General features: G+C 38.0%; 1 protein-coding gene across 2 annotated transcripts in view; it reads right to left on the reverse strand.

Moving 5' to 3' along the window:
* The window catches only part of cpne5a (copine Va), an 86,944-nt gene that overhangs the window by 42,258 nt on the left and 18,150 nt on the right, over positions 1-26,536 (reverse strand). The window contains exons 2-7 of one of the 2 annotated variants that reach the window (XM_083553932.1): positions 25,687-25,727; positions 25,046-25,092; positions 11,515-11,618; positions 10,447-10,486; positions 9,481-9,495; positions 9,247-9,323 (exon numbers count right to left, since the gene is read on the reverse strand). In XM_083553932.1, coding sequence (XP_083410058.1) covers positions 9,247-9,323; positions 9,481-9,495; positions 10,447-10,486; positions 11,515-11,618; positions 25,046-25,092; positions 25,687-25,727 — 324 coding nt within the window. The remainder of the gene's footprint in view (positions 1-9,246; positions 9,324-9,480; positions 9,496-10,446; positions 10,487-11,514; positions 11,619-25,045; positions 25,093-25,686; positions 25,728-26,536) is intronic. The other variant, XM_083553931.1, reaches the window with a different exon arrangement.

Genomic DNA, 26,536 nt, shown 5'->3' on the forward strand with positions numbered 1-26,536 from the left:
TATTTAGGCAGAATCATTTCAATTTGGCATCCTGCATGGGCTCATAAGAAGCAACCTTAAAGAATTCAGAGGGTGATCCTTAACCAGGCTGTAAGGAAATGGTGGATGAAGGCACCTTGCCTTCAGCAAGAAACTATCAGTGGTGCTGTGATGAATTACAGTGGTCATAACATACACATTTTTTATACACAGGGACTTTCTTCTGTCTAGCTTTTTTTGCATGAAAAGACCTGTGCGCTAAGAGCTCATGAGTTCAGAAGTGTTTCCTAGACTGTCGTAGTGCATAGTCATCAACCTACTTTTTATTACTAATGGCCAAACCAGGAGGTAGATAAGTGGGTGTAATTTAGATGACACATCCTTTTGTCCATTTGGAACAAGAGATTTATTTAGGGAGGAATTTGTCATGGTGTTCTTATCACTATTGAAACCAGCAGTAGAATGAAAAGGCTGCCTGTAGCTCAATAGTTCTGCAGTGCAAAAGTTGTATGCAGAAATTTCTAGCGCAATGTATACACAAGGTCTGAATACCATGAGGCAAGAAGGAGAAGTCTCATTGTAAAGAGCAACATAACTGATTATGTTTGTCTTTGTCTTTACTACGGAAAGTGTGTGAACTTTTGAGTGCACCTACTTTAAAATATAGCTGTTTGTAAAGATGTATGAGGGTTTAGTTTTAAAGTGGAGGAAGCAGAGGAATTGCAGAGTTAAAATGATAATGAAAGATTTTGTGGAATTGTAAATAGATTCCTTTTTTTATTCATTATTCTAAATGGCATATTCCCCAAAAAAGATTTAAAGTAGCTTACAGTCAGGAAAGTCTATGACTTTCTTTTTCTAAGGGAATATCTGCTGTGTCTAAAGCTCTGCTAAAACAAAATGCAAAATGACCCTCCCACTCCTGTCATTGCTATATGACAATAATAGCTGCTTTAAGCCAAAGCATATCTGTCCTCTTTGATTGAAAACTTTTGTCTGAGAAATATGGTTTTAGGCTGAGGTTTATTCAATCATTCAACAGGCACTGAATTTCAAAAACTACAGTATGTAGATTCTTAGTAATGCAGTTAAAACAAAAGCAACATAAATGGGAGGAAAAAACAGATTGTATATAATAGGTGGAACATAAACTGTGTTGTAAATGTACCCATGCTAGGTGTAACCAAACAAAAATAATCTATATTTGAGCAAAAACATTTGAGTTTTTTTTTGCAAAAAAAAACATAGTGACAATGAGTAGCGCATATAATAGAAAAAATGAATGCTTAAATAAGAGAAATGTCACTGTTAAGAGACAGCAGTAACACTGCTATCTGCCTTTATTATTCCTATGACAATTGAGTACATAATGGAGTTGTTCAGCAGTTTTATCTACTGTTTACAGCAACAAAAGCAAATTCTACCCTATAATCCATCATTTAATGACAACAAGCAAAACACCACAAAGTAAAGAATCCACTGGGCCTGTGTATGTGTGTGCGTGTGTGCGTGTGTGTGTGTGTGTGTGTGTGTGTGTGTGTGTGTGTGTGTGTGTTAAGTTAGGAATGTCACAGTTTTGACCTTGTGGTAGCAGAAAATTTTAAAGGCTCCCATATGGTTGCTTGCGTAATAATTATGACACTGGAAGGGACACCTAGATGACACTAGGGTTGTAAGCAAATAAATATTAATTATTTATCATTACGGATTTTATGTTTTGTTTATTTTGTGAACAAAGATAAAATTATGTTATTATGCGTATGGTATTAATATTGATGTTATGAATTTAATATATGTTGTTCTTTTAGAAAGCTTGGCAGAAAGGGTCAAGGGCACAAAGGCGAGGATATATGTGTGCGTCAGGACAGGGATCCCATGGAATACAACAGGATTTGTTCAAGTGGGAGTATTTTCTTGCAGACATGTGCATGGGCTAAGGCATATAGCTTGCAGATCAAACAAAGACCACGTTGCACAATGCATTTCTAGCATTTATTTATAGAATACCGAAAGTGCTGATAGCTTTGCCCAGTGTTTTACAATGTTTCAATGTAGAATTAGAATTAAGAAAATTCAAACATTAAGACATAATTTTATGATAACATTTATATTTATGATTTAGGGGCCCTTCTGGTTTAGGGCTTACACCTCTAGATAAAACAATGATAGCAACACAAATGTATATGCGTGCATGTGTGCGTGTGTGTGCGTGCGTGCGTGTGTGTTTTTTGTGTGTGTTTGTGTGTGTGTGTGTGTAGAGTTAGTCAGATGACAGATACAGTATGCTGTAGAAAAGCAGGTCACAGAATGTGCCAAGACTGAGAGACAGCTTATTTAGGCAAAACTGACGGATGTGCACAAGCCTACAGATGCACTGTCTTCTCGTTTTTTTGTTTGTTTGTTTTTTGCTTTAAACCACAGCAAAAAAAACAACACATACAGAGCACACCTTCCTTGTATAAAAACAAACAGTAAAGAGGCGGCAGGGCATTAGAAGGTGGATCTGTACAGAATGTTGTAGTACTGAAGCTGAAAGCTCTTGCAAAGCTCTTAAATTCCTGTAAGGCCCTTCAGTCTCTTCCACCAGCACACCGCACTCCAGCAGATGAAGGGATTTCACACATTCCTAGTCAGACTGGAACAGAATTGACTTTTGTATGGGATCATTCGAAACACACACACACACACACACACACACACACACACACACACACACACACACACACACACACACACACACACACACACACAGATACATATATACTTCTTTTTTTGCAATCATTGTTACATTTTATTGTATTAATTATTTTCCTCAGTTGCTGGAGTGGTTCCTTTGCCGTGGTCACTGATCTTTCACTCATGAAGTATCTATGGCTCTCTTTTACTGTAAAAATGCTCTACACTAAAAGTAACTCTAGCATTCAGCTTATAGGCTCGTCATTTTTCACAGCTATGATTGTAATTGGTTTTAATTTTGCATTAGTAAATCCTCAATGATTTACTGCCTCACATGTAGCAGCAGGTCAAAACGAACATATCTATCTATCTATCTATCTATCTATCTATCTATCTATCTATCTATCTATCTATCTATCTATCTATCTATCTATCTATCTCTATTTACAGTATCTCACAAAAGTGAGTACACCCCTCACATTTCACGCTGGTGATGGCAGAAAGTGACAACAATTCCGCGCATGCGCAAAACAAAATCTGAATTTTACAATGCTCTAGTATTAGTATCTAGTATTTTGGCACACTACAAATCGTATTTTTGGTATGGAGCAAGTAGTTTTATAACATAAATATATAGCAGTTTGTTTAAGTTAAAACTATTTGTAATCTGGTCAACAAAAATAGCTAGGGCAAAAAATAAGCATGTGCATTTAGAAAAGGTTCCCAGTTAAATTATTTCCTCATTCTTTAAAATACAGGACAATTTTTATCTTTCAGTTGGCAGTGAATTGGTACACATCATTCCATAAATCATTTATTATAGGGAAACTATTTGTTCTAAACCAGATAGCAGACGAAATAAATTAACACTATGTAGACACTTTTATCAACCTATATTATCCATAATGCAAAAGTAATTTTAAGTGCACAGCTCTCAACCTTTCACCAAGGCAAATTATCTTAATAGTGTTTTTAGAGACCATTTAAAGAAATGGTGTTTAATGCACTCTAGACTCTCTCTCTCTCTCTCTCTCTCTCTCTCTCTCTCTCTCTCTCCCTCTCTCATTTCTTCCTCTCTTTTGCTCTACATAGTGCACATTTTTTAAATGACTGTTAACTTTTATGTAATGCTTTTAAGCATTACAGTTAATAAAAAAAAAAAACATTTGCAAAACTAAATAACTAACTGGGCAATCAAAAAACCATTCCGAAGTTAATCTGTAATAGTCCAGTAACTCATGAATTTATTTAAAAGACAATTCCAAAAATGCTTGGTCTTGACCATTATGTCTTTACTTTGCCTTCTTGAAACTATAAGCATGGATTCTAGGAACATAAACAGCTGCTCAGATGTCTAATTATAGAGTGGACTCCTCTGGTTGTGCTCAGTTAACATTCACACTTATCTAAACCTTAATCGCAGATTGCAGATGGTAATGCTTTAAAGAAATATCTTTCAGTATTCCACAATGAAAGCAAAGCAAGATGAAAGACAGTGTATAACTGGGAAAAAGCAGCCTCAATCATTTATAAACAGTTAAATGAATGTCGAGTCAAGTCAAGTTTATTTCTATAGTGCTCTTAACAACAGACATTGTCTCAAAGCAGCTTTACAGAATTTTAAGAGTTAAGGTGAATGGTGTGCATTTATCCCTGATGAACAGCCGTGGCGACTGTGGCAAGGAAAATCTCCCTTAGATGTTATGAGGAAGAAACCTTGAGAGGAACCAGAGGAACCAAAAAGGAAACCCAACCTCATTTGGATGACATCAAGAGTGTGATTATAAATCTTAATACAATTCAGAACACTGGAGAGTGAGAACTAACATGAGCACCGGAATGTAAGATTATGAGTAATGTGTTTAGCGTTTGTGATTTTGTCATGTATTGATGCTTTAAAAATAACTTTGGGAATATGTTTTGGTGTACAGTCTTATCAATTGTTAGGAAAAGGATTTTGTAAGTGTATTATGTACAGTCTATAATATTTGTAGAATTGTTAATTTTTTTGAGTTTGATTGATTTGCTCAGCTGATGTGCTCAATTATTGTGGGATGTCCTGTTCACATCAAGTGTAACAGAGATTTTTGTGACAGGGCAAAACCATGTGTGCTTAGTTCTTTGCAGTTCCCTACAGTCTTAAGTGTAACATTTTTTTTATTTTATGAACTGTACATGTAGTAAATTGGAATGTAATGTTATTTGACAGGAATAAACCCTTAAGCATCATTTTCAATCTATTTATAAGGTAAAGACAAAGTCAAATTTAATACAAATCTTTTTTCCTCTAAACTAGGGGTCTTTAAACATGTCCACAAACAGCTGGTGTGGCTGCAGGCTTTCTTTCCTGTCAGACAGGAGTCTTACCTTTTTCCACTTATCTAATCAGTCTATCTTGGCTCCAAATCAACTAGGCAACTGTGCCGCCTATTTAGCTGAAATGAAAACCTGCAGCCCCACTGTCCCTTTTTGGATAGGATTAAAGAGCCCTTCTGTAAACCTCAGAAAAATCAGCTAGTGTTAATTTATTACTAAATATAATTTCATACTTTTTAACCATTCAGTATCATGGACATCCACAGGCAAAGTTAGTTCCTTTACTTTGTAATAGCAGCTTTAAGCAAGCATTCTTACCCTTTACAAACCTGTCATGAGAATAATAAGATGAAAAGAAAACCCATAGTCTTTCATGTCACTAAGAAATTGGAAAGCACAAGTCAGCTTAATCCCAAATCCTTTCTCATGGCAGAAAACTTCCTGACTTTTACAAATTTTAACATATTAATGATCAATATTATTTTTCCTTTTTATATATATATATATATATTTAACCCAGCCATTAGGGGGGCACAAGCCAGTGTACTCTTAGTGCCGGTCCCAAGCCCGGGTAAATGGGGAGGGTTGCGTTAGGAAGGGCATCCAGCGTAAAACATGTGCCAAATCAAATATGCGGATCACAAATGAGAATTTCATACCGGATCGGTCGAGGCCCGGGTTAACAACGACCGCCACAGGTATCGTTAGCCGACAGGGTACCGGTGGAAATTGGGCTACTGTTGGCCGAAGGAGGAGAAGGAGAGGAGGAAGGCGTCTACAGAGACGGCAGGAAAAGGAGCAGTGTAGGAGAGTAGAGGTTCGGGTTGGTACTTTAAATGTTGGTACTATGACGGGTAAAGGGAGAGAGATAGCTGATATGATGGAGAGGAGAAAGGTAGATGTGTTGTGTGTTCAGGAGACCAAGTGGAAAGGGAGTAAGGCCAGGAACATTGGAGGTGGGTTTAAACTGTTTTATCATGGTGTGGATGGGAAGAGAAATGGTGTAGGGGTGATTCTGAAGGAAGCGTACAGTAAGAGTGTAGTGGAGGTGAAGAGAGTTTCTGATAGGGTGATGATCGTGAAGGTGGAAGTTGAAGGGATGATGATAAATGTCATCAGTGCCTATGCTCCACAAGTTGGCTGTGAGATGGAGGAGAAAGAAAGATTCTGGAGTGAATTAGATGAAGTGGTAGATGGTGTACCTAGGAAAGAACGATTGGTGATTGGGGCAGACTTTAATGGGCATGTAGGTGAAGGGAACAGAGGTGATGAGGAGGTGATGGGTAGGTATGGTTTTAAGGAGAGGAATGTGGAAGGGCAGATGGTGGTAGATTTTGCTAAAAGGATGGAAATGGCAGTGGTGAACACGTATTTTAAGAAGAAGGAGGATCATAGGGTGACGTATAAGAGTGGAGGAAGGTGCACACAGGTGGATTATCTTCTGTGTAGGAGATGCAACCTGAAGGAGATTGGAGACTGTAAGGTGTTGGCGGGGGACAGTGTAGCTAGACAGCATCGGATGGTGGTCTGTAGGATGGTTTTGGAGGCGAAGAAGAAGAGGAGGAAAGTAAGGTTTGAAAGAAGAATAAGATGGTGGAAACTGAAGGAGGAAGAGTGTAGTGTGAGGTTCAGGGAAGAGGTCAGACAGGGGCTCGGTGGTGGTGAAGAGGTGCCGGATGATTGGGCAACTACTGCAGGAGTGATGAGGGAGGCAGCTAGAAAAGTACTTGGTGTGACATCTGGAAATAGAAAGCAAGACAAGGAGACGTGGTGGTGGAATGAGGAAGTGCAGGAGAGCATTAGGGGGAAGAGGTTGGCAAAACAGAAGTGGGATCGACAGAGTGATGAGAAAAGTAGGCAGGAGTACAAGGAGATGCGGCAGCAGGTTAAAAGGGATGTGGCGAAAGCCAAGGAAAAGGCATATGAGGAACTGTATAAGAGGTTGGACACTAAGGAAGGAGAAAAGGATTTATACCGATTGGCCAAGCAGAGGGACCGAGCTGGGAAGGATGTACTGCAAGTTAGAGCAATAAAGGATGGAGAGGGAAATGTGTTGACTAGTGAGGAGAGTGTGTTGAGAAGATGGAGGGAGTATTTTGAGCAGCTGATGAATGAGGAAAATCAGAGAGAGAGAAGGTTGGAGGATGTGGAGTTAGTGAAGCAGGATGTAGATAGGATTAGTAAGGAGGAAGTGAGAGCAGCGATTAAGAGGATGAAGAATGGAAAGTCGGTTGGACCAGATGACATACCGGTAGAAGCGTGGAGATGTTTAGGAGAGATGGCAGTGGAGTTTTTAACCAGATTGTTTAACAGGATTCTGGAAGGGGAGAGGATGCCTGAGGAATGGAGAAGGAGTGTGCTGGTACCGATCTTTAAGCATAAGGGAGATGTGCAGACCTGCAGTAACTACAGGGGAATTAAGTTGATCAGTCACACCATGAAGTTATGGGAAAGAGTAGTGGAAGCCAGGTTGAGAGAAGAGGTGACCATCTGTGAGCAACAGTATGGTTTCATGCCGAGGAAGAGCACCACAGATGCCTTATTTGCTTTAAGGATGTTGATGGAGAAGTATAGAGAAGGACAGAAGGAGCTGCATTGTGTATTTGTGGATTTAGAGAAAGCGTACGACAGGGTGCCGAGAGAGGAGTTGTGGTATTGTATGAGGAAGTCAGGTGTGTCAGAGAAGTATGTGAGGGTGGTGCAGGACATGTATGAGGACAGTGTGACGGCAGTAAAGTGTGCAGTAGGTACGACAGACTGGTTCAGGGTGAAGGTTGGACTGCATCAAGGATCGGCCCTGAGCCCTTTCCTGTTTGCAGTGGTGATGGACAGGTTGACGGACGAGGTCAGACAGGAGTCTCCCTGGACTATGATGTTTGCAGATGATATTGTGATTTGTGGTGAGAGTAGAGAGCAGGTTGAGAAGAGCCTGGAGAGGTGGAGATATGCGCTGGAGAGAAGGGGAATGAAAGTCAGTAGGAGTAAGACAGAGTACATGTGTGTGAATGAGAGGGAGGGCAGTGGAGTGATGCGGTTGCAGGGAGAAGAGGTGGAGAAGGTGGAGGAGTTCAGGTACCTGGGGTCAACAGTGCAAAGTAATGGAGAGTGTGTTAGGGAAGTAAAGAAAAGAGTGCAGGCAGGGTGGAGTGGGTGGAGAAGAGTGACAGGAGTGATTTGTGATAGAAGAGTATCTGCAAGAATGAAAGGGAAAGTTTATAGGACTGTGGTGAGACCTGCGATGTTGTATGGATTAGAGACAGTGGCATTGAGTAAAAGACAGGAGGTGGAGCTGGAGGTAGCAGAGCTGAAGATGTTGAGGTTTTCGTTGGGAGTGACGAGGATGGACAAGATTAGAAATGAGTTTATTAGAGGGACAGCACATGTAGGATGTTTTGGTGACAAGGTGAGGGAGGCGAGATTGAGATGGTTTGGACATGTGCAGAGAAGGGACATGAATTATATTGGTAGAAAAATGCTGAAGATGGAGCCACCAGGTAGGAGGAAAAGAGGAAGGCCAAGGAGGAGGTTCATGGATGTGGTGAGGGAAGACATGCAGGTAGTTGGTGTAAAAGAGGCAGATATAGAGGACAGGGGGGGATGGAGACGGATGATCCGCTGTGGCGACCCCTAATGGGAGCAGCCGAAAGAAGAAGAAGAAGATATATATATATATATATATATATATATATATATATATATATATATATATATATATATATATATATATATATATATATATATATATATATATAATTAGTCTTAAATTATGCCCTGTGTCCACCATGCAAGGTCCTATGAACAAGTTGTTATCAGAGAAACAATAATAGTAGAATGAGTCCATTAATGTAAACCTGTTCTTTGGATTATAGCTGCTTATACACACAGAGCCATGTTCTTAATCAAGATTAGGCAAGACTGTGTTATAAATTCTCATATTCCAGTGCTTTGACTATAATATTACAAAAACTTCTGTAATTGGGAGTTACTTTACTCCTTGTTTAACACACTTGCCCATTTAAGAGGGCAAATGGCAAAATCTATTCATATATGTTAATTATATGAATAAACTGTGATTCTCGAAAGGCATTTGTATTTCTTCACTCAATTCAAGTGAAAGCCATTAAGTGAAAAAAAAAAGATTCAAGATCCATTCAGACTAATATTAAAGAAGGCAACATCATCTGCACTGCAAATTCACTTCAGTACATTATGCAACTTCTGCCTTTGTGCAGCAAGCCAGCATGTGCTATAGTGCTTAGTGCATTTGCTTCTTACCCCAGAGGCTTTTCCAGTCGACTAGCTGAAGATCCCACTATCTCACCCAGAGTGCAGAAGGTCTGACCCAGGAAGTCCTGCATAGGGTTTGCATGAAAATAAAGAAAAAAGAAGGACCGGAGGCAAATCCGGAACACAGGAAATGAAGTGGAGAGAAAGCACACTGAGTCAGAGCAGCGTTTTACCAAGAAATGTGTTGTACAGCTAATAAAGTCAAGGAAGGCATCCACGTACGTTGAATTCGGAGGGCTTCCAGGAGGGAGAACGGGCAGGCACCATCAATAGCAACAACAACAGAGTACATCATGTAACAGAAAGGATAAAAATGAAAAAAAAAACAAACAAAAAAAAAAAAAAAAACAAGGCTGCTGTAGTCAGGTATAAGAGATGGTGGAAAGAAAAGAGAGAAGTGAAAGCAGGCGAGAGAAGGAGAGATAGAACGAGCAGTGAGGGGGTGAACCACCACCCTCGACAATCCATTTACAAACATTAATGCAAATAGCAAGTCATAAATCATAATCTGAAATTAAAATGGAAATAAAAATGTTTTGGTGATATGCAAACCAGTGACAAAGGTTAAATAAATCCTTAACTACATAATACCCAGGTGTAAAATAATAACACACTATCAAAGCTTCCAATTTTATGAAATATTATTAAAGTGGTCATAGTGTAACAGAATTGTTTACATGTCTTAAATGTCATATTTAGTTCACGATTTTCACCACTGGCTTGGTAGAACAGACAGGATTAAAAAATTCTGCAAAAACAAGCTTTGAAAGCTTTGATACAGGCATCCAAATATGGAAGATTTCATTTCCTGTAGAAATGAACTTGCACATTATGTGTACATCATGGGCACACATAAAATATGCTTACCACACATTTGAAATGAATCGCCATTAGTAGAGAATAACTGGTTAATAACAATGAAATGTTGCTTAATTTGTTAATAGACACTGATCCAACAAAAAGAACATCCATCTTTGTGCACATAGCAGTGTTATTATGATGTTAAAGCATGTTTCACCATGTTGATGAATAAGTCTCATTTGCATAAAACCAAAGTTCAAATGAGAAAAAGCATGCATGTTAAAATAGATGTGGTCAGTATTTGAAGCACAAATGGGAATTTAATGCATTCTCAATCATTGTTGGCTAACAAGCACACACACATGCAGAGGTATCCCACAAACTTACATGCTTTGCCAGGTCAGGACTTTTGGAATCAATGTCATATCTGAAATCAGGAAATTAAAACAGTGAAAATGTTTTAAATAAATGACAAATATATACCACTGAATTATTTACAGTTAAATCTGTAGATGCTATTTGTGAGTTTAGAATGAATATGAAATGTCCAGTATGTATTAAATGCATTTTTCCATTATGACTCTTTTTCATCCATACATAAAAATATTTGAATATCACCTCACATACAATAAAAAAACACTCAAGGCTGGCATTCTGCATTAGGATCACTGTGCTAATGGTTGTAGTAAAGATTAATATGCTGGGGATCAAAACATTGAATATTTAAAATTGTAATTATCCAATAATTTACAGCCTCTAGGTATTAGCCATAATACCTATTTTAGCTATTACTTGCACCTCACTAATGACAATATATCTAGACAATCATGCAAACGAATCTTAGTAAAATTCCTCTGAGTTCCATGAGAGTTGCATCTGCTTATAATTAAAACCTAGCCACAGAATTACAGTGTGGAGAAGTTCAATATCTACAGATCTATTCTAATACACCTACCCAGACTTAATATTAAGCCATTATATTAGTAAATGAATCTCTGCTAGTTTAATAACTCACAATATTAAAAGTTGAATTTGCTTCACTAGCGCCAGAGGTCGCACAGCACTGACCATTTGCTTGTTGTTACAAAAAATATTCTTCTCAGAGCACTAGTGTGATTGAGATGCAAGTCTCAGAGGTTTGCAATAATATAACACATCTTTAGAGAGATTATGAGTGGATGACACTGTCTTTTGCTGAACACTGGTTCGAAAAAATGAGGTCAAAGTGTATCTGAAATATTTACAACTTTTATAAATATTTTCAATTTTATCAAACTGACTTGCACCTCTACACGTGGCACTCAAGATATGAAAATATGTTTGTTTATATATATATATATATATATATATATATATATATATATATATATATATATATATATATATATATATATATATAAGATATATTATAGATATATTAGACATATTAAATATAGATCAAAGAGATTAGCTTACATGTCAAAACGTAAATTCTGCTTCTCCTCAAAAAAATAGTCCAGAATGTACTTTCTTACAAAATCTGGGTTGAGTGTGTTGTCAATCACTTCTGTCCTTCCAAACTATGAAAGAAAAAGAGATAGAGACAACACATCTGTCAATAAGGAGCATAGCACAACTTTGTTTTCCACTACAACTTTTTTGGGATAATGGACACAAAGAAGTCCTCAACAAAAGGAGATCCTTTAGATATATATACTGATCAGGCAAAACATTTTGACAATTTTGACATTGTAACTTTATGACTGGTGAAGTGCATAACTGATAATCTCTTTATCATGGCATCTGTTAGTCAGTAGGATGTATTAGGCAGCAAGTAAACATTTTGTCCTCAAAGTTGATGTGTTGGAAGCAGGAAAAATGGGTAGGCATAAGAATTTGAGTGAGTTTGACAAGTTCCAAAACTGGGTCAGAGGATCTCCAAAACAGCAGCTCTTGTGGGCTGTTTCTGGTCTGCAGTGCTCAGTATCTATCAAAAGTAGTCCAATGAAGGAACAGTGGTAAAATGGCGACAGGGTCATGGGTGGCCAGGGCTCATTAATGCACAAGGGGAACAAAAGCTGGCCTGTATGGTCCGATCCAACAGACGAGCTGCTGTAGCTTAAATTGCTGAAGAAGTTAATGCTGCGAATGCTCAATGGGTCCACACTGTTTTGGCAGCAAAAAGGGAACAACAGAATATTAGGCAGGTGGTCATAATTTTATGCCTGATCAGTGGCCATAAAGTTATGCCTAGTTGGTGTAAATACAGATATGAATAGGAGACATACAATTCTTTTTGGCACAAGGAAAACGCTGTAAAAGCATGGGAGATGGGGGTTACTTTTATTTAGATGTATGCGACTGGTCAGATATGGAGCTAGCAGGACAAAGAAATTAAATGATCCATCACATGACTATGTGGCATCGCATCCTCGGTGCCTGCCTAGGGGAGTGGTAGCTCCGTGATTAAGGTGCTGAGTTACTGATGGAAAAGTTGGTGGTTTAAACCCTGGTATCGCCAAGCTGTGACTCTTGGGCCCTTGACCAAGGCCCTTAACCCTCTGTGCTCAAGGGGCACAGTATCATGACTGACCCTGCACTCTAACCTCAGCTTCTGGGATAGGCGAAGAAAGAATTTCACTGTGCTGTAATGTATATGTGACAAGTAAAGGCTATTCTAGTCAGGATTGCAGGATGTTAAATTAGACTTAATTTTTTAACATTTAAAAAAAAATTTTAACATTACAGTCACATGCAACAAAAAATACTGCAAGATTTCAAAAACAAACTCACTTAAGATCAGAGCAGTTAGGAACATGAGTGGTATAGCTGAGGTTGAGGAACTGTCAGAGCCAGAATTCACACAGCATACTGATATATATGCTCATACCTCTACCTAAGGGGGGTTTTCTTATACTTTTCTGTATTTCTAAGGACATGGTAGTAGGGTTGATACTTCCTTTCTTTTAGTTTTATTAATGCCACTCCCACTTTAAATCCAATTAAGATACAAATATGGATATTTGGAGTACTAATGAAACACTGATATAGAGAGTGCCTTTGCAGTACTGTACATTATACTCCTTATTCGTATTGCTTAAAATGCATCAAACGAAAAAGTTATCTCCAAATGTTCTGCATAGTGCTAGTTGTTGTTGTTATAAGACCACTTGCTAATGAAATTCACACAGGCAATGAATGCTCTCAAATATTTCTGATGCACACTGTGTTCTCAGCTTTATTCTGGACTCACGCCTGTGACAAAACATATGCTCTTCTGTGAAACTTTCCTTCTACTATACCACCCGACCAAGCAAAACAGTGTAGCAGCTTGGAGAGCACACTCAGGCTGTTTGTAATATCTATATTGGACAACAATCACTGTATAGCACCACGAGCAAATGCAAAGCACCTCATAATGTCACATCTAAAACCAACCCTTCAGTCTTCAAGCTACAAAATAGATTCTCAGCTGTTATTAGAACATAGCAACTTGTCACAGCCCAGAGCACTAAACTCTGTGATCTCCATCTGCAGGGGAAGAGTGAGTGAGAGAGAAAGTGGGGGGTGTGCTGCTCTTCCCTCAGAAGATGCTTGCCAAAAGATGGCAGTTCATTCCCCCATCTAATTGTGTTTACTATGAATAATTCAATTTAAAGAGGCAGCTCTTCAGATTTGCATAAATAAAAAATCCCTCACAAGTGTTAGTGTATAGTGACAGTGTGAACTCCTCGTCAGAGGTTTTCAACTGGGATGGGAACTGGGACAGAGAATGGAGCACTGAACTGCAGAGTCTGACAAGAACCTAATAATGTGCTTCTTACATTGTAGATTTTGAGGCAGCTCTGAGCTATTCATTAGGAATCTTCTAAATAAACTCTGCTCTGTGAACTATGAGTTAAGTTAGTGTGGTTTATATATATGCAAATAGTGTTTCTCATACACATCACCTGAATACCTGAGGGTTGCACAGTTTGTTTAACTATTCAATTGAGACTTTCAACATTTATATTTTTGTAGCATTTATTTATATCCTGCAAACATTTAAGCATGATGTTAATTATATCTATATTATTAAAGGCATTAGAGGTGACAGTGAGGAAAAAGATTCAGTGAGCCTCTGTTACAAGTGTAGAACTCTGAGGTGTCTGTGTGACCTGCTGTTTGATTTAGCAGGGGTAAGTGAGACAGCTAAAGTGACAGTAAGCATTCATGTTTAAAACTCCAGCATGGAATGGATGACAGGGCTAGAAGCAACTAAACATTCCCAGTTTTTGCACTGTGAAAGCAGAATCCTGCTTTAACACTATCAGCCCAAAACACTCCCTTATTTCTGGGAGAGGATCCCACCTAAGTCTATTCATGCCACCTGCATAAGCCTGATGCCACTCAGCTCCATTCATCAAACCAGCAAATGCACTTAGCCATTGCTGTTATTATCTTGTTGTCATTTTGTTACCTTGTCCTCCATATTTTATCTCTTGGCCTCACGCTCACATGTTCTCTTGTGTCATTCCCTTAAAATAAAGATAAATGTCTCCTTGGTCTAATAACCTTGGTTATGGTATGGATCTCTGGTATGACAAAAGCATACATATTTGATTGTGGGTTTATTTAAACAGTTTATAACAGCTCTTTGAGCTAATGGCAGTTATAAATATTGTATATATGAAATTATTCGTCTGTATATTTGTTGATTAACATAAGCAGAAATGTTAAAGACAAACAACATTTTTTAAACAACTTATTTGATCAGAACTGCTTAATTAAAATTAATTCAAACATTGATGAGATTTTTATAAAAAATTCTAAATGTTTATGTACATGGGGGCCTGTTTTGATTTTTATTGCATGTTTAGTCTATGTAAGCCTGTAGGGATTAAATGCTGTTTTTTTTTTATAATAATCACTGCTTTATAAAATTGTATAAATGATTGAATAATAATAAAATGAATATTTTATGTATGTTATTCTGACATTTTATTAATTCAAACTATTTCAATTTGCTACTGCCAATCTGTGTCTCTATTTTGCAAATGGAAATAATATTTTGTGGTTTAAGTCCATTTTCATAGTAATGCAAAATTTCTGTGCATTTTTACAGAATAATAATAAAACAAGAAAACTAATTATTGAAACTACATACTACATATACACCTCTAATGAGCAGAACAACACCAGGTTCTTTCCTGTAATGTCATCTATCAGCTGGAGGTTGGAGAGCACTTATACAGGGATCAATTTAGTAAATAGGTTTTCAATAGCATGCAATTCCAGAGACTGAGGTGGCAAGGGTAATTAGGGCTTGGTTTAAAATATCATGGTACTTGGCAGAATTTGTGATGCTGTCAATTTTTCATGCACCCTTGGAGCAGAACCGACAAAAGTGGGTGTTTTATTTGCCTCCATCACCATCAGTGTGTGTGCAAAGGCAGTAATCTTATACATATAATATATGTTCCTGGTTTGTAATCTCAAATTATAACTGAAATGGAACTTATTTTGTCAGTATTTTTTATATACATTGTAGAAATTTAATGTGCTTACTTGTATAAATCTCCCAAAATATAAACTTATTTTATTCAATCAAGCCTTACCTAAAATAAGTAAACTCTATCTTAACCCAAATATGAATATGCTATTTTAATCATTCTTCCATAACTGCAATCTATGACACAGGATACACGTATAAAATGTAGAATGTAGAAAGACTTAGATGTAAAACATGAACACATTCGTGCAAAACAACAGGTTTTTGTGATGTAAAAAAAAAAATTTAATAGAAAACATTAGATATCTTCCACTTTTGATTGTGTTATAGCAACCAACACAATTCAAGTGAAAACAAATAGAAATATAAAAAAAATTAAATTAAATAAAAAAAAACCCTTAACTAACACTTTGTTAAAGCAGCTACTGCTTGTTATGCAGCATCTTGTTTGACTATTGCTGTTGACTGTAAAATTCTTGATATTTCAATTTTTCCCACTTTTTCTTAAAAAGGGCTCTAGATCTATTAAACTGTGAGGGGATTTTTTATGCATAGCCCTCCATATTTAGGTCCTTCGACAGGGCTTCAATACAATTTAAATATGCATTTTGATTGGGCCATTCTTAATCTTCATCTAAAGCTATTTCTGTGTTGACTTTGTTCATGCTTTCAGTCATTATCATGCTGCAAGGTAAGATTTTTCGATTTTTTTCTTCATCTTCAGCTGTCAAACGAAGACCTACAGTTTTGTGCTACATTGTTTGAAAATTGGACCTATACATGATTCCTATCTACCTTGAACAGTGCCTCAATTCGAGCTGAGAACAAGCATCCCCATCACTGTAGTTCTGGAGATTCTTTTTTTGGGGGGGTTTTTGTAAGCTGTCTTGCTTTTGCACCAAACACATCTTCTGTCTTCTTCTCTCTTTGGCTCTGCCACTCACTTGACTCACATGAGAGATTGACCAGTGCTTACTAGATATTCTGTAACATATTTATATATTTAAACCATTTCTGTTTGCTTTTCACATGAAGTTTGCTATTCTAGTTGTACTGGCATTAGCAATATAACACTATTCTTGCAGGGTCTAAGTCACATACACTAATCTGTGCAAGCATTAGGTGACATATATTGTAAGAAATTTGGTCTTGCTCATTTTAATGGACTTACAGTACTGCAAAACTGGCATCAACCTCCTGCTGTGATAGATATTTTGAGCTCAAGTACAATTTCAAATTTTGTCAGGGAACAAAGCATAGTGCTGATATGCATGATTTCCTGTCTAGAGAAGTCTTCCTAAAGATTTTGTGCCAGTGTTCTGTTACAATATTAAAACAATACAAACAAGGCAGGAAGTTTCTTCTTGGCATCACTATAAATGTATCATTTTAGTGTTTCCCACACAAAATACACACTCAACACACAATAATCAATGAACACAGAAACTCAGGGAATGCACACATACTATATTTGTTTCAGTGAGACATTTAAAGAGCCCAAATGATCCTGGTGCTTTCAATGATCTGGTACCATAGTATGTACTATAGAACAGTAAACTATAGAATAGTAAACTATAGTATAGTATAGTTGTCAGGCTGACGACCATGACGCGGAAGCGGAAGTAAGTCAATCATAGTTTATTGAAAACAACACAACCAAAAGAAACACACTCTCTTAAGCCGTGACGAAAAGCAACGAAGAGTATCCGCTCGGGACGAGTAATCCACAACGCGAGCAAATATCCAACAGAAAGCACAACCAGAACTCAAAGTAACTCCACGGCAAAGAGTAATCCGACATGGAACAGAGTCTGGAGACAGAACCAGCGGGGCAGGCTGGCGGTCGAACAGCCACGAGCATCACCAGCATGACACTCAAGAACCGACAGCCTGTGACTCGATAACGTGAGTTTATATAGTCTAGTCCATAACGAGCCACAGCTGTCGGTGATCATGGCCGGCAAAGGATAACTAGGCAACGTGACAGCTACTGAGGGGGGCGTGGCAGGGTGAATCTCTGACAGCGGCCGAGGGAGGCGTGGCAGGGGAATCCCTGACAGCGGCCGAGGGAGGCGTGGCAGGGGAATCCCTGACAATAGTATAGTATAGTATAGTATAGTATAGTATAGTATAGTATAGTATAGTATAGTATAGTATAGTATAGTAGGAAGGGATGAACATGATGGCTCTATAAAATGCCTTATGAATACACAGCACCATACATGTTCAGTGTTGTTTCACAACGTTGCTACTGATCTGAGAAGGTATTTGAAAAAAAAATTATTTGCTTACAAGCAAAAAAAAATCCTATCAGTATTCAAAATTACTTTCCTTTTTCCTGTAACCAAAGGGATAAATTGGGAGACAAAAAATGAAAAAAGAGGCACTGAGGACTATAATTTAAAGGAAATGTAAATTACAGCATTGCATGATAATGATAGTCATATTGATATAACAGGGTTTCAACAATTTTGAAAATTTTATTTTTTTTTAATTGTACAATATTTTCCTTTAGTCAAGGCACTTGTTAACTGCTGTGTACAACTGATCATGACAGAAAGTAAGTGGCTTTAAATTATACTACATACATTTAATGATAGATACACTATAATAAAAAAAATTTTCCACCCATTAAAATTAATAATTGTTATGCAGCGTAATTAGCGAAGGCAAAGCCGGAGAACAGTTCGCTTTGGTTTAACGAAAACACGGAGAGTTTACCACAAAAACACACACACACAGCAGTCCATAGAATCCCGACAAACAAGAGAGAGATATCCGTGGTACGCCCTGGAGGGGCGAGGTCCACGGGCGAACGCACGGGAAGAAAAAGGTAATCCGCTTTTGGAAAGAAAGCGCAGCCATGGAGAGCGCGTGGAGTCCGGAAAGGAAGAAACGCATAGGAATACGTGGACAGGGAAACCACAGACATGCATGCACCAAACACCTTCACATACCAACAATAACCGACAAGGAGTGTGGATGAATGAGGGGTTTATATAAGAGCTGGGGATGAGTGAATAATGAGCCCCAGGTGTGCATGATTGTAGCCGGGGGCTTCAGGGAAAGCGGTTTTGACAGCCGCCGAAGGGGACGTGGCAGGTGGATTTCTGACAATAATACAGTAAAAAGTATAAATTAAAAACATTACAAAAGTAACAAAAAAAATGCTCCACATGGGTCGGGGTAAAAAAAGGTCGATAAGCGGGCATTTGGTCATTCAGCGGGTGCAAATTTCAGTCGAAAAACTGTTTGCTAAGCGAAAAGGTCGATGTCCGAGCCGGTCGATAAGCAGGGTACCACTGTATATATAAGATTGAATACTTGCAAATAAACAGAAATTACACAATTCCTATTGTGATAAATGTGTTTGGGTGAATTTCATAAAAAATAGATTCTTCTTCACAAAGGTTCACCACAGCGGATCATTCATCTCCATACCCCCTGTCCTCTACATCTGCCTCTTTTAAACAAACTACCTGCATGTCTTCCTTCACCACATCCATAAACCTCCTCCTTGGCCTTCATCTTTTCCTCTTTCCTGGTGGCTCCATCCTCAGCAGTCTCCTACGTATACTGTATAACCCATGTCCCACCTCTGCACGTGTCCAAACCATCTCAATCTTGCCTCCCTCACCTTGTCTTTAAACGCCCTATATGTGCTGTGCCTCAAATAAACTAATTTCTGATCCTGTCCATCCTCGTCACTCCCAACGAAAACCTTAACATCTTCAGTTCTGCTACCTCCAGCTCCACCTCCTGTCTTTTACTCAATGCCACTGTCTCTAAATCATACAACATCGCAGGTCTCACCACAGTCCTATAAAATTTTCCTTTCACAACTGCAAAAACCCTTCTATCACAAATCACTCCTGCCACTCTTCTCCACCCACTCCACCATGCCTGCACTTTTTTCTTCACCTATCTAACACACTCTCCATTACTTTGCACTGTTGACTCCATGTACCTGAACTCCTGCACCTTCTCCACCTCTTCTCCCTGCAACCGTACCACTCTACTGCCCTCCCTCTTATTCACACACATGTACTCTGTCTTACAACTTTAATTCCCCTTCTCTCCAGCAGGTACTCTCGCCACAAATCACAATATCATCCGCAATTATTATAGTCCACGGAGACTCCTGTCTGTCCTTGTCTGTCAACCTGTCCATCACCACTGCAAACAGGAAAGGGCTCAGAGCTGATCCTTGATGCAGTCCAACCTCCACCTTGAACCAGTCTGTCATTCTTACTGCACACGTCACTGCTGTCACACTGTTTTCATACATGTTCTGCACTACCCTCACATACTTCTCTGACACAACTTCCTCATACAATACCACAACTGCTCTCTCGGCACCCTGTTGTACGCTTTCTCTAAATCCACAAACACACAATGCAACTTCCTCCTCTCCTCCTTCTCCTCCATTGGCCAACAGTAGCCCAATTTCCACCGATACCCTGTTGGCTAACATTCGCAATTAATTATGGGTTAAACATTCATGACTAGTATGAAGACTGTGGCATAAAGCATTTACATAAAACTTCATTGTTTTTTAAATGTCATGAAAAAAACTTTCATATAAAGCATTTCCTAAAAGCTAAAACTGAAAATTTTTCACCAAGAGAAAAAAGATTTTTGAAATATACAACAAAATATGTCTGCTATGACAGCCATGCCTTTACAAAGCCAAGTCATAATTTCTAATGAAAACTGAAGTCTTTGTAATGTTATTGCTATTCACAGGAGCTGAGTGTATAAAACGGGGTAAGTGTGAAAATATATTTTTCTGTGTGTATATATTTATATAGTGGCAGAAAATATAAGAAGAGAAAATAATAAAATATGTGTAAGATTGTAGAGCATCTGGTCTGCCAGGCAGTCTATGGTTCACACAGTCTAAATCATTAGTGTTGAAGTAGCAGGAAAGATACAAAACTGCAAATGGGAGATGAAAATATGGGACTGTGGGCTGTGGGCATGTGTCCTGTCTCTGAGCTCGAGCAGTGTAATTAAGGAGTTTTAGTGCCACAGAGGGAACACTGACAGTATCTACTCCTGCCTGGACAAGCCTCCTTTCACCCTAAGAGGCAAACCTAGCTTTATCATTCCCACACAGTTTAACAGCTGCTACTGACTGACTGCAGCTATCACATAACCACCTCTTGCATGGCAGACACAGTGAACCATAGTATACAAGGCTGATCTGAAGAAATGAATTGTTTAGGATTGTGCTAAAATGCTTCCTTTTAAAAAGTCTCACTGACAAGTACTGTTATCTGATATGGTAGGATTCAATTAAGATTATATTACATGGATTATGAGCACACATAAATGAGTTAGGACAAACTCATATGCTTATCATTGCAGTAGATTCTTAACCAATTTACATTCTCATAATCAGGGGCTTATTTTTGCTTAGCAATCAACTGGGCTGGATTGGATTACCCACAGGAAATGCGTTGGCTAAAGGTCAATTGATTTTTCATGCTAATTGCTGTCAGAATGTGTACAATCATCTCAGCAGTCAATCACTGGAGCAAGGCTTAAGGTAAGACATTAATATTCAGCAGTAAAATCAATCGTAGTTGATAGTCATATGTATGATAGCAATACCTAGAGAGAAACCGAGAGACAAAGTAAAGTAAACTGCATGACTTTGTGAAATCAAAATCTTTTTAAGCTTTCAGGATCTCTCTGCCCACTTTTGAGTCAGAATGCTTTCCCTTTGAGCCATGAGCACGGCTCGACTTGACCCACCATTTCTCAACACAAAGTGAACACAGGCATCAAGACTATTCTCTGCCCTGGCACTCAGGTGTTGGAATAAACCTGCAATAGTGGAATGAACTTTTGCTGCCTGCCTGAGCAGCTGAGTCACTGCTTCTTAAAAGAAAGAGTGAAGACCCACCACTTCACCCAACATTTAAACAAAAATCTAATTATCTATGTTTACATTGTTTACCAGCAACTCTCTAAAAGGAGTTTAGCTTAATACCTAGAACCTGTCCTATCTGTACTTGTCCTCCTGAAACACAAATGTAATCATTTTTGGATATAGGTAGCCATTTTTATGTTTAGCTCTGCTTTTTTTATATATATATATATATATATATATATATATATATATATATATATATATATATATATATATATATATATATATATATATATATAAAATCCTGTTGTTTTACTCCATGCACATATCTACATTTATCTTTTTAAAACCTATCTTGTCAAATAGGATGAGAATATGTTTTAGATAGAGCATACAAAGCATTTCTGTTAGTTATTCTGATAAAGAATAGCCCAGCAAGAACACATATTGAAATTCAATCTAAAAACCTGTAGAATGGCTTGAGAGATGTGCAAGGAGATCTCCTGGTTATTTGATACATCTGGAGTGCCGTTACAAGGAAAAGTAGAATAACTTTACTGAATCAAGACATGCCAATGTCATAGACTTCTATTTATTCTTCTTCTTTTGGCTGCTCCTATTAGGGGTCACCACAGCAGATCATCCGTCTCCATACTACTCTGTCCTCTACATCTGCCTCTTTTAAACTAACTACCTGCATGTCCTCCCTCACCACATTCATAAACCATCTTTTTGGCCTTCCTCTTTTCCTCTGCACATGTCCAAACCATCTCAATCAGGCCTCTCTTACTTTGTCCCCAAAATGTCCTACATGCACTGTCCCTCTAATAAATTTGTTTCTAATCCTGTCCATCCTTGTTACTCCCAATGAAAATCTGAACATCTTCAGCTCTGCTACCTCCAGCACCACCACTTGTCTTTTAATCAATGCCACTGTCTCTAAACCATTGTAGGTCTTACCACAGTCCTATAAATTTTCCCTTTCATTCTTGTAGATAACCTTCTCATCCGCAAACATGATGGTCCACGGAGACTCCTGACCTCGTCCGTCAACCTGTCCATCACCACTGCAAACAGGAAAGGTCTCAGAGCCGATCCTTGATGCAATCCAACCTCCACCTTGAACCAGTCTATCGTTCCCACTGCACACTTCCTGCTGTCACACTGTCCTCATACATGTCTGGCACCACCCTCACATGCTTCTCTGACACACCTGCCTTTCTCATACAATACCACATCTCCTCTCTCGGCACCCTGTCGTACGCTTTCTCTAAATCTACAAACACACAATGCAACTCCTTCTGCCCTTCTGTATACTTCTCTATTAACATTCTCAAAGCAGTTGTTGTTTCTGCATTTATCTGTGAAAAAAACTTTGAGAAATAATTATGGAAGAGGGATTGGTGATTTTAGTGCTTAACATCAAATCAACAATTATCTTCTTGCCACACACTGAAAAACAAATCATTGCAAAATTACAGTGATTGGCAGCAAATTGAGTAAGAATTTATAGTGGAATATAAAGTAGTGAGTGGAACCCAGAGGTCAAGTTTGAATATACCATGCATTCATAACATGCAAATACATGGACACATGGTCACATTTACATATAAGCAAAATGTGGGTATAAAAAGAGTTATAATGATGATTCAATAAAACATCGGCAACAAGGTCACTACCATATTAGAAGATGTTTATATGAGGAATCATTTGTTAAAAAATGCACTAAATATTTGCCACTGTCATATATGCTTATGCAAATTACAGATATTTACTGTGAAGTCCAACATTCAGCTCAATGTCATCTTCACCATAATGGTTGGCATTTTTGCAGTTCACCTCCAAAGATTCCCTTCTTATACTGGTTGCCATTATGTTCTGAACATAATGGAAACCAGCAAAACTTTTCAGCAAAGTTATAGCCTCCACATAGTCCTTAAGACTGTGCTATAGACCTTCTACCCAGGTCCACATCTTCAAGCAGTACACAGTTACACAAAAGTAAACCTTGTATTAATATGTCAAAGAGGCCATAGATCAGGGATACTGTCCATCACTCTCTCCAGTACCATCCAGGTTGATCATGAGAAAGAAGAATGGAGGGTTGTGCAATGTACTGAATACAGCACCCAAATACTGTTACAATAAAGTGCATTGTTCTTCTTGTTCCTTTAGATCTTGAACAGGTGAAAGCAGAAAAACTCTTATATTCTTATCTGTATTTATTAGAGTAATTAATGGAAGAATTCATTCATAATAATGTCTGAACAATGTACATTTTTAGTAATATTTTATAGTCTAGTAAATACCCCTGTATTTCTATAGCTAGTTGTAAGCTATCTTTTAGCATTATGTCATTACAATAATCGTGTCTGTATTCCTTAACTTTAATATCTCTCTAAGAGACAAACATGCAAAACCTTGTAGACCTTGCCTTTTCATCAAACTTGGGAAATGTGAGAAAAGCACCAAGTCTTGGATACCCTCAATCAGCCTGTTAAGGACAGTGCTGTCTATACATGATCTTGACTCTTTAGTCTCCTACCACAAACTTGCTAAAGCGTGAGTCCATTTCATGCTGTCCATGGTCACACATATCTATCGATTTTAACATGGATCTCCCTGTTGCAAGAAGAAACTATGACCTTTGTCATCATCAGTTGATGTTTCAAGTAAATCTAGTCCCACTGAGAAAAGCTCCCTATCCCTACCTTCCTTCCATGGAAATCATATTAATAATCTGTGAGGTATGTAAACACTATGGTATCGCAGAGGACATTGTATTGGAATATAGTTCACCTCACATATTTGTGAACAATTTAACATCAATGTCTATTTGTCTTCAGGTTATCATCCTCAGTTCAATGGAGAAGTGAAATGCCTTAATCAAAGTACTCGATTGGTTTTTTCCAACAAAACGTACAATAGCTCAACTAGAAGAAGAAAGCAAACCTGGGAAAATCTGATTGTCTGCATTTGTTAATAAAATATCTTTTATGGCAAATATCTTCATTCCCATTCTCAAACCATCCAGGGCAGATGGTTTATCTCTTTATGCAGGAATCGAGGTTTCATCTCAAAACAATACTTGGTTTGTAGGCTATTTCATCATATAATATAAAAATATTAACTTTGTGCTTGATCACTGTTTGCATTGTTTTAAACAATTTTCTTTATTGCAAAAAACATTCATAGCATATAGTAAGCACAGGGATAAATAGATTTATGAATGTGAGAGACTGTCAGGAGACAAGATGGGAACAACCAAAATAACAATTATGACAAAGGCTACTCCATGTTCTATGTGGTCCCAGGAAATAAGAGGGTGTTGATAAGGCTCTGGCAAGAGTACAAGTCCTTGTTTAATTTTAAGTCTGAAAGGCCATAAGCTCACTCCATAATTAGCAAATGTCACATGATAAACAGCTCTTGTGGAGTGAAATTGGGGATTTTAAAATAATACATGGTCCTAATGTCTAACTGTTACCCATACACTACCAAAACAACAAATCAAAAGCAATGAATGTTCTACAATTTAAGTAGTACAAAGTTTCTAATATTATTCAATTGGACATAAGGCATATAGGCATGTCTGCATGGCATAACAGCATCAAGGCAGGCTTGAGATCTTCACTCACCTCTCTCCATTGCTTCGACTCGACTCCCTGAGTATACAGGATACATACTGTTGGAATATGAGAAAAAAACAAATAAGATATATATGTGTTGTTGTTTTTTTCCCATCATATAAATGTGAAAAGTAAAGGATTGGCAAAGCACTAACAACATCAGAACTAAACAATCCCATTTAGTCCAATACATCTGCAATATTAAATCTTATATTTATTGATTTTCTGCTAAATGAATCAAAAGTGAATGAAGTTTAACAAAGTGTCGATCTTTTTGTGCCCTGAGAGGATCCATAAAGCAGTTACTACAGATAAAGTACAAGATGCTTATGCTACAGAGAGCAGAGCATCTCCCTAAGCTCACATTGATATTCAAGAGTCCAGGTTTGGGCACTGAATACATTATGGCATTCTGTTGATATTGAAGAAAATCTGTCACATTACTATGCAAATGCGATGTGTTGCAGGAACTCTTTAAAACAGCTGAGTAGACACTTTCAGAGTGCAATGAAAAGTGAAAGAAAGTTAGACGATCACATAAAAGAGACTAAGCCAGAAAGACACCTCTGATTATCTGCCCAAACCCAAAACCAATATGTCAACCTATTATATGAAAAGACATATAAATGCTATAAATAAATTATACTTACATGGATCAGATTTGGAGAATGTGTCTCGATCTAGCAGGTTTCTGCAGAAAAGAAGTAACATGGATCACGTTATTAAAAAAAAACGAATATGAATATTAATAAACATACAGACAATTTTATTTTCGTTATTTATTATGCTTTCCATTGATACAGTTTAACCCCTTTTACACCAGGACTGGTGGCAGGGGTCAACCAAGTCAAGTTTAATTTTATACGTTAGCCAAAAAAGTAACCCAGAAAATGCCAGCATGATTTCTAACTTCTGATTAGTTTTTCACCCCTTTCCTCACACTACTTTCAGTTTGACACCAAAAAGCATTAGCTCCATACTGGATTTTTTGAAAGTTTGTCTACTTCTCTCAGTTTGTGACTGTTGTGCAGCAGATAACCAATGCTCATTTAACCAACATCAAATTTTATTACACTTTATTCAACTGCCGTTACAACGTGTGTAATGTATGTTTTTTAAGCCTATATGCAAGCCTAGTGCTGCATGTGTGTGTAGCGATGCTGCTGTTAGCACATCATCATTAGCAACATCTAAGGGAGTTTTTCCTTGCCACAGTCGCCATGGCTTGCTCATCAGGGATAAATGCACAACACTTACCATAACTGTTGATTTCTGTAAAGCTGCTTTGAGACAATATCTGTTGTGAAAAGCGCTATAGAAATAAACTTGATTTGACTTGACTTGACATCAGAGGCTACGGTTCATTTTACATTACCGTCCACAAGCACTGCTCCTCCTCAGTCCTCAACAAACCCCAAAGCAGACCCATCTCCTGGCTGTTTCAGCTCCAGTTCAGGCAGTTAACAACGTAAAAATCGACGGGCCATCCCAGCTTATATT

The sequence above is a fragment of the Silurus aristotelis genome (genome assembly GCF_946808225.1).
Source record: "Silurus aristotelis genome assembly, chromosome: 11".
NCBI lineage: Eukaryota > Metazoa > Chordata > Actinopteri > Siluriformes > Siluridae > Silurus > Silurus aristotelis.